A 14,816-nucleotide genomic window follows, 5' to 3' on the forward strand; every position below is an offset into this window, starting at 1 on the left:
ACCCAGAGGAACAGCCGACATGCAAAGAAGGGGTCGGGGGATGCGGGAGGCTGGGTGTAGATCGGCCGGGGTTGGGGAGGGTTCCACCAGAGATCCAGCTCACTGATGAGTCGAGACCTCCCCCTGCTGTCCCTGGTAAACAGCACCCGACCGATCCACTTCTGCTGCTCGGCATTGAGAGCTGCCCGCCAGGACTCAGGCAGCAACTGGTGAGACAACATAAACATACGGGACATCTTAAGTAATAAATGATAGTAATAAAAGGGAGCAGAGACACCTGAGGCGTCATATGTTTGACAGACAGACTCACCTCAGCACTGTCAGCAGGCGGTGGAGGAGGGAGGAAGGCTGCACCGGTCTCCTCCTGTTCCTCCAGCGGCGTCCGGGTGGCGGCTGCAGCGAGGGACCTGATGACTCTGCAGGCTGGACCATGACGAGGGCTGCTGGAGGCTGAACTAAGTCCTCTTGGTCCTGCGAGGCCTCCAGCAGCTCCTCATCTGTGGGCTCGTCCAGCACCGCAGGGTCACCAGCTCCAGGGTGTGGTGAGGAGGAGGGAGCAGGAAGAGAAGGAGGAGGTGGAGGGAGGAGCGAGAGAGGGGCCTGTACATCTGAGGCTTAAAAAGAAATAAACTGTTTCACTGAGATGAAACGACGAGAGTGCTTTGTGTTAATATGGAGAGACAGACACACATTGAGCCAAGCTGCAATTACAACTAGAGGAGGTGAAGCGAAACTGATGAGACCAGATCAGACATGATGAGGGGTGCAGGCAGCAGAGTTACTCAGGGTACTGAGGGAAAGGCTGGTGAAGAAGCTGTTACTCTACACGTGCACCATTAGTGATATTTAGGCAGGCAGGTGAGTGATTTGAGTTTAGCACTAGGCAGACACCAGCTACTCATTCAACCCCAACTTACCTGTCGTCTCCTTCTCTGACTAAAGAAACATGTAAACGGTAAACGTCGAAAAACCAGCCCCAAATCTGACTTCACCCGTCCTCGTTAGTATAGTGGACAGTATCTCCGCTTGTCACGCGGATGGCCAGAGACTCGGAATTTTCCGGACAGGTTCGGATTGGAATAAAAGGGGGCGTGTCTTAGGAGTACTCTGGAGTTGGCACCAATCCTGTCGTGTCCTAGGGCTACTCGGGAGTGGGCACCAATCCCATTGTGTCCTAGGGGTACTCGGGAGTTGGCACCAATCCCGTTGTAAATGTTTTTTCCCGAGAACACGGAGGTCATATAGTAGGCAGCGCCTTTGGGCTCAATGTGCTAGCTAAGGCTGTACATAAAATAAATTGGAAACAATACAGAGAAGATTAGTATGGCCCCATGTGAAAACAAAAAGTCCACGCCGCTTAGCGGGCATCCAACATGGCCGCTCCAGATTCTGAAATCGGAACAAATCCAGGCTTCTGATTGGACAGCAAAAGCTTGCCTCACATGATTGGCTGCTGAAGAGTCAGAACAATTCAAACAGAGGAGATGGAACCCACAGAGGCAAAAGGATGACACGCAAATTCGTGAAGCGTTTCCACATTTTGGTAAGCCCCAGCTGAATTCCCGGCATTCTTTGCTGGAAGTACGTAACACCTTGTCAAGATAGCATACAGATCCACTTTTACTCATTCATAAATAGTTATTTTTCTTTGATGTGTGGCTTAACCCTTAGACATCCATCCATCCATTTTCCGCCGCTTATCCGGGGTCGGGTCGCGGTGGCAGCACACCCAGCAGACCGACCCAGGCTTCCCTCTCACCCGCAACATTTTCCAGCTCGTTCTGGGGGACCCCGAGACGTTCCCAGGCCAGCCGGGAGATATAATCCCTCCAGCGTGTCCTGGGTCTTCCCCGGGGCCTCTTCCCAGTTGGACGTGCCTGGAAAACCTCTAATGGGAGGCGTCCAGGAGGCATCCGAATTAGATGCCCAAACCACCTCAGCTGACTCCTTTCGATACGAAGGAGCAGCGGCTCGACTCCAAGCTCCCCCCTGATGTCCGAGCTCCTTACCCTATCTCTAAGGCTGAGCCCGGCCACCCTACGGAGGAAGCTCATTTCGGCCGCTTGCATCCGCGACCTCGTTCTTTCGGTCACGATCCAGAGTTCGTGACCATAGGTGAGGGTTGGAACGTAGACCGACCAGTAAATAGAGAGCTTCGCCTTCCGACTCAGCTCCCTCTTCACCAAGACGGACCGGTACAGCGCCTGTTTTACTGCTGCAGCCGCACCGATCCGCCTGTCGATCTCTCGCTCCACCTTACCCTCACTCGTGAACAAGACCCCGAGGTACTTGAACTCCTTCGCTTGGGGCAGGCATGTTGTCCCCACCTGAAGGGAGCAATCCACCGGTTTCCGGCAGAGAACCATGGCCTCGGATTTGGAGGCGCTAACCCTCATCCCTGCCGCTTCACACTCGGCTGCAAAACGCCCCAGCGAATGCTGGAGGTCACGTTCCGAGGAAGCAAACAGGACCACATCATCTGCAAACAGCAGAGAGGCGATCCCGAGGCCCCCGAACTGGATTTCCTCCGCCCCCCGGCTGCGCCTAGAAATCCTGTCCATGAAGGTCACAAACAGGACCGGTGATAAAGGGCAGCCCTGGCGGAGGCCAACACCCACCGGGAACGTGTCTGACTTAATACCGAGGATACGGACACAACTCCTACTGCAGGCGTATAGAGACCGAATAGCCCGTGCCAACGTATCCGGCACCCCGTACTCCTGCAGCACCCCCCACAGAACCCCCCGAGGGACCCGGTCGAAAGCCTTCTCCAAGTCCACAAAGCACATGTAGACTGGTTGGGCAAACTCCCAAGACCCCTCCAGTAGTCCCGCAAGGGTAAAGAGCTGGTCCACTGTTCCACGACCGGGACGGAATCCGCACTGCTCCTTTTGAATCCGAGGTTCGACAAGCGGTCGGAGTCTCCTTTCCAGCACCCTGGCATAAGCTTTTCCCGGGAGGCTGAGTAGTGTGATACCACGATAGTTCGAGCACACTCTCCGGTCCCCCTTCTTGAAAATGGGAACCACCACCCCGGTCTGCCAGTCCATGGGCACTGTTCCCGATCCCCATGCGACACTGAAAAGGCGTGTCAGCCAAGACAGCCCAGCAATGTCCAGCGCTTTCAGCATCTCAGGGCGGATTTCATCCACCCCCGGCGCCTTGCCACCAAGAAGCTCTTTAACTACCTTAGTGACCTCTGCCAGGGATATGGGTGCACCCACCCCAAGGTCTTCAGGCACTGCCCCCTCCCCAGGGGACATGTTGGCCGGGTTTAGGAGTTCCTCAAAGTGCTCTTTCCACCGTCCGACGATGTCCCCAGTCCGAGTCAGCAGTTCCCCTCCCCCGCTGAGAACAGCCTGGGGTAGGCCCTGCTTTCCCTTTCTGATCCGCCGGATGGTTTAGCACTACGAACAGCTACAACTGACGGCCAAAAACGAGATTTGGGAAAGTCCACGTGTCTCACGCAGTCAGATCTTATATTACAAATATTTAAAACATCCCTGTTTTAACTTCGAACATGAAATACATAGACAGACATTGAAATCAGAATCAGAATCAGCTTTAATGGCTATGTACATTTTCACATTTGTGTAATTTGACGCCGGATTCTGCATTAGATATAAAGATAAATATAAAAGAAAGACCAAAAATAATACATTAAGGAAACATAAAAACAGTGTAACAGTAAACAATGGTCCAGATAGTGCAGCTCGTGCAGGTGGAAGTGTCTGACTATTTGTTCAGTTGTTCAACAGACTGACAGCCAGTGGGAAGAAGCTGTTCTTGTGTCTGGTGGTTTTGGCGTACCAGAGGGGAGTAGTTGGAACAGCTTGTGTCCAGGGTGTGAGGTGTTGAGAGATTGAGAAATTATGAAAGTAAAAAAGTGTAATCATTAAAAACGTATAACTATTTTCTTTTTTATTATAACTATTTTCATATTATACATAGACAAGTTACAGCCCAGTGTGGGGACTTGACAGCATAGAGCTGTAAAACACCCTCGCCAAAACCTGTAACTTAACTCGAAATTTCAAAAATCCTAAAGATTGAGCCCGGGGCGAGATAAAAGACCATTATACTCATTATCAGATGACGATTGTCATTTCCTCCGAGATCACTGAGATAATAGTTGACGGAGTGCCACCGTTTTAGGTAAAGAGGTCTTGCCTTCCTACTCTCCCCACTCCTCCGCTCCTCTTCCCCCGGCAAGATCTCCAATCACGCTACAGAGGGGTCTGCAGTGATCTTTCCAGCCCGTCCAGGCTGGAACCAATAGTTCTCTCTGCAGACCTGATGATCCGCTGCAGTCTGGCTCTATCTTGTTTGGTGGCCGATCCAAACCACACGGTGATGGAAGAGCAGAGGACAGACTGGATGATGGCGGAGTAGAACAGGGTCCTGAGGCAGGTTGTATTTCCTCAGCTGGCCCAGGAAATACAACCTGCTTCCTTCCTTGCTTCCTTCCTTGTACTTTCTGTACTCTTCTTGCAGATGGAGTTGATGTTGGAGGCCCACTTCAGGTCCCGGGAGATTGTGGATCCCAGAAACCCAAAGGACTCCACCGCAGAAACAGTGCTGTTGTGTATGGTGAGGGGGTAGTGTTAGGGGGCTCCTCCTGAAGTCCACTGTTATCTCTACAGTCTTGGACTTGTTCAGCTCCAGGTGGTTCTGACCACCAAAGGGCCAGCTGTTCAACCTCCTGTCTGTACACAGATTCGTCACCGTTCCTTATGAGGCCGATAACCGCTGTGTCTCCGCTAACTTCAGTCGGGTCCCCAGTGGTGCAGTCATTGGTGTAGAGGGAGAAGAGCAGTGGGGAGAGGACACATCCCTGTGGGGCGCCAGTGCTTATAGTCCGGGTGCTGGATGTGATTTTTCTCAGCTTCACCTGCTGCGTCCTGTCTGTCAGGACGTTTGTTACCCACTGACAGGTGGGGGCTGGTACAGTGAGCTGAGAGAGTTTGTGATGAAGTGTAGCTATACTTATTTTTATCAGTCCCTTTACTTTGATAATACAAGACACTGGGTTTCCTTCCTACATACATCCACTACTGTAGCACACGGGAATGTAAACGGAAAGGTAAAATGTGTTAAAGTGTACCCACCACTGTTAGTTTAACAACTGCGCCATTCAACAATTCCGCCTCCAAGTCCAGTGAAGCTGGTGGGCGGAGATTCAGAGAGTGGGCGGAGCTTCAGCAGAGAATGGGCGAAGATTCAACAGAGGGAGGGCGGAGCTGACTTATCAGGCCAGCAAGGCGGGCCGATAGACTGCAGAGAGAGAGAGAGAGAGAGAGGAGAGAGGAGAGGAGAAGGACCACAGAGGAAAGGAAGATATTTTTGTGATATTGAATTATTTATTTTTCAAGGAAGGTAGTTCAAAAATCGGCGACGTTGTTCAAAGAGATGGGGAATCGGGTCGCCCGTGAGGACTACGAATGGGTGTACACGGACCAGCCGCACGCCGACAGGAGAAAAGAGATACTGGGTGAGCTAGTTTATATACGTCTGCGTGTTTTGGGTAAACCTAGTTAGCGTAAGTTAGATATGACTGTGTTAACTCGGTGTGGTTGCTGAATAGTCGTCGGTTAAACGCACAACAGGGTGTAACTGAATACTGCCAGCACATCAGCTGACCCGGCTTGCTAACGCAACTTAAGCTAACGGTTCCACATCCGCCCGTGTATTCGCCAAACGCAAACTAACTTCTCACGCTAAGGTTCTAGGTGGGTGACGTGACGTCACCATGTCCTTTTATCAAACTATGAACCGTCAAATAATGCAACAACTCGTTGCAGATAGTTAGCTTAACGGGACATGTCAGCTATGTAACCTTTTTTTTTTTTTTTAAGTTCCAGCAGTCGCTTCGCCACTCCCTAAAATGGCTCAACGCCAACTCACTTTCTCGCAGGACAGTTAGGGCAGTAACGGTTCACACGCCGCCATACGTTCCCACACTGTAACACAACGTAACACAACGTAACACAACGTGCTCAACACTCACGGTTCACGTTGGCTTTTGAGAGATTAAATAAGCAGCCGGCATTACATAAGGAGAAAACTTTTGTTTTGCAGGACTCAAACTAAAGTGATGCGAGTGTGCTACACAGTATGTCATGTCTACCAAAGTATGAACATAATACATTACGTTGAAGTACTTTTACTCACATTTGTATTTTTATTCAATCTGTATATTCAAAATTCTTCTTACTGTTTAATTTTGTTTCATTACTATTCTACTGTTTATTTATATTACATGCGTTTTATTTATATAGTGCTTTTCTAAGTACTCAAAGTCACTTGACATAACTGTTAAAATATCCTTTGAGCTGAGCAATAAAACAAATAGAATAAAATAAATAAAAGAGCACACAGTCATACATTTAAAAGCAGTTGTTTTTTAATCTTTATTTACTTGTGAGCAATGTTGCTGTAATCCTGTAATTCCCCCACTGATGGACTAATAAAGGATTATTTTATGTTATAATGGTCTATTCGAAATTTAACGCCAACTAAACTATTTCAAATACGGTGGGTTCTGTATCTACTTCTTCTAATATTGCTTTTGAAGTTATATTATTATGAAATATTCATGTTGGTTTGACTGCACCAGTTTATAACATGTATATGTAACATGTATAACATGTGTATGTTATAAACAAAAGGTCATTGGTCAACTGCATGTGATGTATGTTATAAGGTCTACCTGCTGAAATTGATTAGTTGAGCAAGTAATCAACACATTGTATTCAATCAAATGGTTTTCTGTGTTTTAAATGACAGCAAATTCAATAGCTTTTGGTTTTTGACTGTTTGCAAGACAAATGAGAACAAAGCGGTACATCATTCATTGATACCCAGAAGAGTCAAAACCACAGCAAAATAAGAATGAAAAGAGAAGAGACTGGCAAAGGACAGGGTCAAAGGTACAGACACTGACACACACTTCTAGTGGCTCATAAATGATGACACAGTGGGATTAGTTTGGTCCAGGTAGAGAGCATTTCCTCATGTAAAAGTCCAGAACATCACAATAATGATATGCACTGTGATATAGTTCCATATTGAAGTAGCTCAGTAGTTATTAACATCTGTCTATATTGTCAACACCTGACTGTCAAATCAAACTTCTCTGAATCTCGTACCTCCACGCTGACTATTCGTTTCCTTGCCTGTTTCTCTCCCTGTGTGTGTATTCATCAGTCAAAACGTAATGCTTCTCTCAACACAGCGTCTTTTATTGGCCGATGACACATGTAATTGGTCAGTGTGTTTTCTGGACCGCTGAAGGAGAGCTGTAAAAGTGCTATAAAAGCGCTCCGTCAAAATGGAATATTTCTCTATACGTGTGATGTAATCATCTATAGAGGTCAAGGTCTGGAAACAACGACGTCCGGGACCTCTGGTATATATATAATTTTCCATATCGTGTTCAATCATCTTCTCTTGAAAGATGCCTGATCAGAAAAATACTTGACATCAAATTCCAAAAGTGTTGCTGTGACAGTACTTGAAACTTTAAGCGGTCATGGATTGATTTAATCACTGGAGCAATATGCTGCTAACCGGAGCCGAGAACAAAGTCTACCCCCCTGTGTGTGTTGTTGACAAGCTCCAGATACACACTTTGTTGTGTGATTGCAGCAGCTGGTCTGCAAGGCTCCAGACGATTGGTTTTCACCACCGTCCCAAAGATAATTTCACTTCTGATATCTGTGTAAAGCATGCAATTTGTTTTAAAGCGCTATCCTTTTACTTAGTTAATTATACTGTTTTTTTGTTCTTCCTTTGTAAAAACACGGTTCAAATAATGAGAAAGTAAAAGATTAAAATTGATCGTGGCTGTCTTAGCGATGACTCTTCTAACTGCTTTGAGAGCGTCCCACAAAATAAACCTCTCCGTTGTCATTTTCTTTTTGGCATGATGTAATCCAACATTTACCTCCAAAACGTTATTTTCCTCCTGTTCTTTCTACTTGTACATTATAATAATAAACTGCGCAGTGGTCCGACACGTCGTCTGCTCTAATCTCACACTCCATAACTCTGCATATATCCTTTTTATTCATGTAAGAAAAGTCAACTCAAGTGTGTATTAAACTCCCTGCTCCGTGTTATGATTCCTTCCATTTTCAAGAATAATGCTATCTTGTATCATTCCTTTCCTTTCACAATCATACATTTGCCTTCTTTATCCCTCATTTCTTTAGTACATTCAAATTTCACTGAGTTAGACAACCTGGTGGGATGAACTATAAAATGTATTTGCTTAGCCAAACCTCTTCATCTTCTCTTGTTCCCGCCTGGACAAGTGTGTCCAGTTGATATACAGTGAAGGAAATCTGCCCACTGACCAAGAAATGAACAGTCCATACATGTAATGGAAGGTTTATTGTAACAGTGAGAGACAAAATTTACACAAAAAAATCTGAAAATCCCATCATGGAAAAGTTTTAAATTGATTTGCATTTGATCATTGTAAACGAGGATGTGATCCCTTTGCAAAACATCATTTTACTTGGCTTTGCACACACCTCCGGAGGGATTTTGGGGCACTGGTTTTTGCATATCCTCTGCAAATCCTGACGGTTTCAAGGCTTTAGCAACTCCAAGCTTCAGCTTCCTCCACAGATGTGAAATGGGATTAAGGTCCAGAGACTGGCTCGGTCACTCCATGACGCTTAAAAAATGTTCAATGGAGTCTTTCTAAATATGTCGGCCAGGGGTTTTTTAGATGGCAGAGACCCTAACAAGCAAAACGAAACAAAAAAATCCTGTTTTATAAGACCTCAAGCTTGGGTTGCAGGTTGGAAAATGGCAGTTTGAAATAAGCAACGGGAGAGACGGAGCCATTGTTTGTTATTCAAAGTGACCCTAACCCTGAAAGGCTGTGTATGTTTTAAATATGTACAAAGTTCAACATATATTGATGCTCAAAAGTTGCTGCAAAACAAAAGACTCTGAAATGCATAAAATAGACTTTGAACCCTGCAGGACATTTAGGAAACGTGTGTGTCCCATCTTTGTCTTATTAAAATCACAAATCAGTGTTTAGTACTTATCTGGTTCACTTCAATCCCTTTCTGTCTTGTTGCGTCGGTACGTTTCCTTGACTACACCTCGTTCTTCTTCTCCTAAGTACCAGCTCTTCAACACTAAAACTGTAGAAAGTTAACCATTATGGATCTTTGGGGTTGAGGTCACAGATGGCTTTGGGATCATGGCCCTGTGAGCTCCCTGGATTTGGAGTTTAACGCCGCCGTGAAGCGTAAGATGTCTCTTTTTAAACAAGTCAATCTCAAATTCAGTGACCGATCTTCCTTCCTTATCATCCGGGAGTCCATAAATGCAGAGGTTGTTTCTCCTTGAGTGATTGAAACCCAATAAGCTCCTTAGAAAGTTGTGTGAGGCCCTTTAGCAATACATTGGTTAGCTGCGTTAGCGTTTTCACCCGCTGTTCTGCATCATATCCTTCGCCGTCACCTTCTTGATCAGTAACCTCCGCTGCGCCGGGGTTCTCTTGTGTTTTGTTCATTGTCTGGTCATTAACACATTGGTTGTATACATGATAAACGAGATGGGTCCGGTGAGTTGTCGACATTGCGGTCAGACTGATGGACGCACATTTCCATCATCAGCTGCACTGGAAAATTGGGCCATCCTTATTGTTGAGCCCCAATACCACGATTGGACCGAGACACTTGACCATTGGATTTCAAGGCTCTACTGCGAATGATTCTCATCATTGACCTTAAGGGTCAGCCCCCGTATACAACGCTCCTTTCACTGTGGCAAACACAAAGGCCTCCTTTGTCATTAACGGTGACTTTCACACAATCAGCTGATCTGCTTCAATCCCCTTGGATCAGGACTGGTTTTGTATCTTTTAGGATGGAAAGCACTCTGTACAGCTTGTTTTTGCATCTTCTCACTTTTAACACAACAGACACACAAGTTATTTGGCAAACACAAAGTAACGCTATTGTGTTGAGTGAGAGCACAAATAAAGATACTCATTGACAGCACAGCTGTCTCTCCTGGGTTGAATTATTACACTTTGCACCCAATAAATGCAGCAAAATCAGGAGATTCGCAGGACTTCGGATTCGGAAAACTGCTTGATGCGGAGTCCATGTTCCTGCTTTACTTTACCCTCCGTGTTTTCAGTAATTAAAGAAACACTCCACTGGAACAATTCTCGCCTGCTTTTTGAACATTTCCACTGGATACCTTGTAACTGCACACACTTGATCCCCAACATGTCAGGACATTGAAAGGCTTATTTGTGCCCAGTCTGCTTGTTCTTACATTAGCTTAATCTAAATAATGCTACTGTACACAACTTTTCTCTCTCATTAGCCTACTTCCTTCATTTAAATGTCCACCTTATGAAATCCGATGATTGAATACAGGTACAAAGTACACCTTCTTTTTTATTTCCAGCATAAGAATCTTAGAGTTTTTAACTGTAGTCTCTTGTTTTTTCTCCTGCAGCCAAATACCCTGAAATCAAGTCGTTGATGGGTCCGGACACGAGGCTGAAATGGGTCGTGTGCATGATGGTAGCGATACAGTTTCTAGCTTTCTACATGGTCAAAGACTTGGACTGGAAGTGGGTTCTGTTTTGGACTTACGCCTTCGGCAGCTGTATCAACCACTCAATGACCCTTGCTATTCACGAGATCTCCCACAACACCGCCTTTGGAAACAACAAAGCAATGTGGAACCGCTACTTTGCCATGTTCGCCAACCTGCCCATCGGTCTGCCCTACTCCGCCTCCTTCAAACGCTACCACCTGGATCATCACCGCTACCTGGGCGGCGACGGGATCGACGTGGACATCCCCACCGAGTTCGAAGGCTGGTTCTTCTGCACGCGCCTCCGCAAGTTCGTCTGGATTATCCTGCAGCCGCTGTTCTACGCCGTCCGGCCCCTCTGCATCAACCCCAAGCCCATCACTCAGCTGGAGGTGACCAACGTGGCCGTCCAGCTCGCCTTCGACGTCCTGCTCTGGTGGCTGTGGGGGGCCAAGCCCGTGGTCTACATGCTGGCCGGCTCCATGCTGGGGATGGGCCTGCACCCCATCTCCGGCCATTTCATAGCTGAGCACTACATGTTCCTGAAGGGCCACGAGACCTACTCCTACTACGGCTCCCTCAACCTGCTCACCTTCAACGTGGGCTACCACAACGAGCACCACGACTTCCCCAGCATCCCGGGATGCAGGCTGCCCATGGTGAGTACCGCTGCATGGCTATGGGGGATTATTGTTACCCACACAGGTGGTGCGGAGCCTCCTGTGTGCTGCATTCACAGGAGGTTCGGCAGGACGACATCAATTGGGTGGATGGAAATCGAACTTGGCAGGAAGTTGAACTAAATCCTCTGACAGACGCAAAACAAAGGGAGTTTGGGGTTGATACAGAAACCAGAAAGTGTTTGATATTAAAACACTAAAAAATCAGTAGAGCGAGAGAATATAAATAGCTACAGAATGTACACTACTGTTCAAAAGTTAGTCACACAGACACATGTTCAGGTTCTCCGCAAGTTCTCTCATGGAACATCCTTCACTTCTAAGAACAAGAACAGACTGGAGAGTTTCTGGCCATTTTGAGAGTTAATGAACCCACAGTTTTATAGCTTCTCTCACCAGCAGAGCTGTTTTCAGCTGTGTGACATCATCACAAGGGTTTTCTCCTCCTCCGTTAGACTTCTAAGGCGCTGATCAAACACAATGTACCATCAGATAGATACATACTTACTTACTTACTTACTTACTTACTTACTTACTTACTTACTTACTTACTTACTTACTTACTTACTTTATTGATCCCCAAAGGGAAATGGGCCTCTATACACCTCTATGTAGGTATTTCATTAAGAACCAGACGTTTCCACCTAGAATAGTCTTTTACCACATTAACAATGCAGAAAGGGTATTTATGATTCATTTCCTGTTATCTTTATTGAAAAAAACACTGCTTTTCTTTGAAAAATGAGGACATTTCTAAGCGGCCCCAAACCTTTGAACGGTAGTGAATGTTTATCTCGCATTATATGAGATAATTAGGTCATGATTTTATATTGCGGGTCCAAAAGTAACATATTTACAATGACCCTTCTTACCTTCTTTACATTTATAATATAGAAGGATCGCACTCGATGCTCGGTTCTTACAATCTGGTTCTGTCAAAAAATGAGTTGAACTGTAAAGGTTTACTCCATCAACTGGCAACGGTAACGATTAATTATTTATCTATATGCACTTTGCTACTTTTTATGGTGTTTGATCTGTGCAGTGCACATAAATCCATAAGGAAATTGTTCCAGTAGCACATTCGCAGCCTGACATGACGGTCAACAACCTTGTTTATATATGTCAACGGTTAGCATGCTAAATGCTAAATGTGTGTAATGTTTATTCTCACCTACAATACAGTCATGGCTTCTCACATACTTACTCATAAGAGCTAAAAGTAAGTATTATGAACAAATATAATACTATTAAATAGTATTAAGGATTACAAAATAACTGATACATTACAAACAAGAGGTGTAAAATATCAGGAAAAAGCTGTAAAAAGAGAATTTATTTATTTTTGATTGGTGAAAGCACGCATATGTTGTGTAAACTGTAAACAGCTCTCTGAGATCAAATCGGTGATCATTCTTTTGTCGCTTCTTTGTTTTTAGGTGAAGAAAATAGCAGCGGAGTATTACGACGACCTGCCGCAGTACTCCTCCTGGGTGAAAGTCCTGTACGACTTCATCATGGACGACGCGCTGAGCCCTTACTCTCGAGTGAAGAGGAAGCTGAGGGGAGACGTCAAACAGGAGTGACTTCGCCCGACGCTTCGGCGGTCCTCAGCTTTTGCATATTAATCCATCCAGCGTTGGAAATAGTGAACGAGCGCTTTCCCCCTCGAGTGCTTCGATAATGACGTCAGATTAAACACAAGAGTTTGTTTGAGTGATTATTAGCAGCACCTGCCTTGATCGAACAAATCAGTTTTTGCTATGTATTCTAATGTAACCTGTTGGGTGGTCACAAAGTTTGGTATTCACATTCCTGTCGCCCTCAGGATGAATCTCCTGCATCCTCCAAATATTCACAATACAAAATGTTCTCAATTTGACCCAAATTGTGGTTCTAAACTAACCCAGACGTCGGCTGCAGGCGTCTGCATTGGGATCAGACTCGTTCACGAGTCTCGCTCGTGTGTCGTTTATTGGATTTATAAATATCTCTCGAGGCCGCGAAGTGTTCATTGCCACACTAATGACGTGTGTGTGTGTGTGTGCGTGTGTGTGCATTTCCATTTGCGAGTGTGAGTCTTCTGTCCTGACACGCAGACGCTGCTGTTGTAACTTCACATTCCAATCTGCCCCCAAATTTCACCGTCTGAGGGAGGACGAGTCTGAGCCTCTGACAGATAGTTGTTCCACATGAATATTAACGATGCGGCGCTGTGATCCAGAGCAGCCACGTCTACGCGTTTGTACTCTGCAACAGAGATTAACACGCAAGAGAATGAACGGAGACATGGAGCTTAATATTATTATTAATATTAATATTAATATACAAGAGAATGAACGGAGACATGGAGCCTCCTCTTGACTCAACGGGGAGAGGTCAATGACCTAAAAGTGTGTGTGCGAGTGTTTGTGATTGTGTGTCTGAGATTGTTTATGATTGTTTGTGTGAGATTGTTTATGATTGTTTGTGTGTGGTTGTTTGTGTGTGCGCGATTGTGGTTTTGTTTGTGATTGTGTGTGCGCGATTGAGATTGTGTGCGTGAGATTGTTTGAGATATTGTGTGTTCGATTTTGTGTTTGTGCGATTGAGATTGTGTGTGTGCGTGTGTGTGTAAGGTTGTTTGAGATTGTGTGTCCGTCCGTCCAAGTGGACCAAAGTTGTCGTGTCCTTGAGCTCCTCGTATGACTTCAGTTTGTTGGAACTTGATCTGTTGCGTTTCAAAAGGACTCGCTCACGGGGAAACTCACTTTGTTAAATGTAGTTTTATTTTACTGACCTGCTCTTTAACATGCAACACTTCATGTAACACAACACGCAACCTGTTGTCTCGCTCCGTGCTACAAACTGTGACCGTAACACATCAGTCTAGAGTTGAACGTGTATTATTCCTCAGTGCCTCAGAGCTTCGTTTTCAATTCTGTTTGTAGTGTTGATTTAAATGTTATGAATTTATTCAGCTTTGATGAAATGAAGCTAATTTTGACTACTTAAAAGCCAATGAAATAAATAATAAAAAATACTTTTTACCTGTTACAATGTTCTTCTTGACAATAAGCATTTAGACCAGGGGGCTTCAAACCCGTCCCGACATCGTGAAGTGGAATTAAAACCAAACAAATCATTTATTAAACGTACTATTTAGCCTCAGGGTGCATACATGTTGACACAACAGGAAGTAGACGACTTCTCGGGGTGAAGTGAGGAGGGAGCAACTTGTCTGGAGGATGTGAAGTGTGCAGAGGTTCCTGATGTGGAGCCTCGAATACACAATTATTGTCCACATCTTCACACACACATGTATATCAAACGCATCGCTGTTGCTTCTGATGAGTTTTTACTTTTACGGTTTTCATTGATTTGTTTAAAAAGTCCTTGATCTGCTGAAGACACACACCAAAATCACACTGAAAGCTTAATCTTTACCTTAAAAAATAGCAGTTGGAGAAAGTAGTGGCGTGTGAAATGTGTCTGAATATCATTGTCTAATACCTCGTCTGTTTTATGAACATACAAATAAAAAACAAATACCGGATAAACAGAAGAGCCTGGAAG

The 14,816-nt window shown here is 45.3% G+C and overlaps 1 protein-coding gene across 1 annotated transcript; it reads left to right on the forward strand.

The window, feature by feature from the left end:
* Positions 1-5,232: 5,232 nt before the first annotated feature.
* On the forward strand, positions 5,233-14,805 carry degs1 (delta(4)-desaturase, sphingolipid 1). Its single transcript, XM_068567747.1, has 3 exons — positions 5,233-5,491; positions 10,498-11,240; positions 12,701-14,805. The coding sequence occupies exons 1-3, from the start codon at positions 5,410-5,412 to the stop codon at positions 12,845-12,847; spliced, it is 972 nt and encodes a 323-aa protein (XP_068423848.1). The 5' UTR covers positions 5,233-5,409; the 3' UTR covers positions 12,848-14,805.
* Positions 14,806-14,816: the final 11 nt, after the last annotated feature.

The sequence above is a fragment of the Clinocottus analis genome, unplaced genomic scaffold (assembly GCF_023055335.1).
Source record: "Clinocottus analis isolate CAN_PGR_092001 unplaced genomic scaffold, fCliAna1.0.p SCAF_8, whole genome shotgun sequence".
NCBI lineage: Eukaryota > Metazoa > Chordata > Actinopteri > Perciformes > Cottidae > Clinocottus > Clinocottus analis.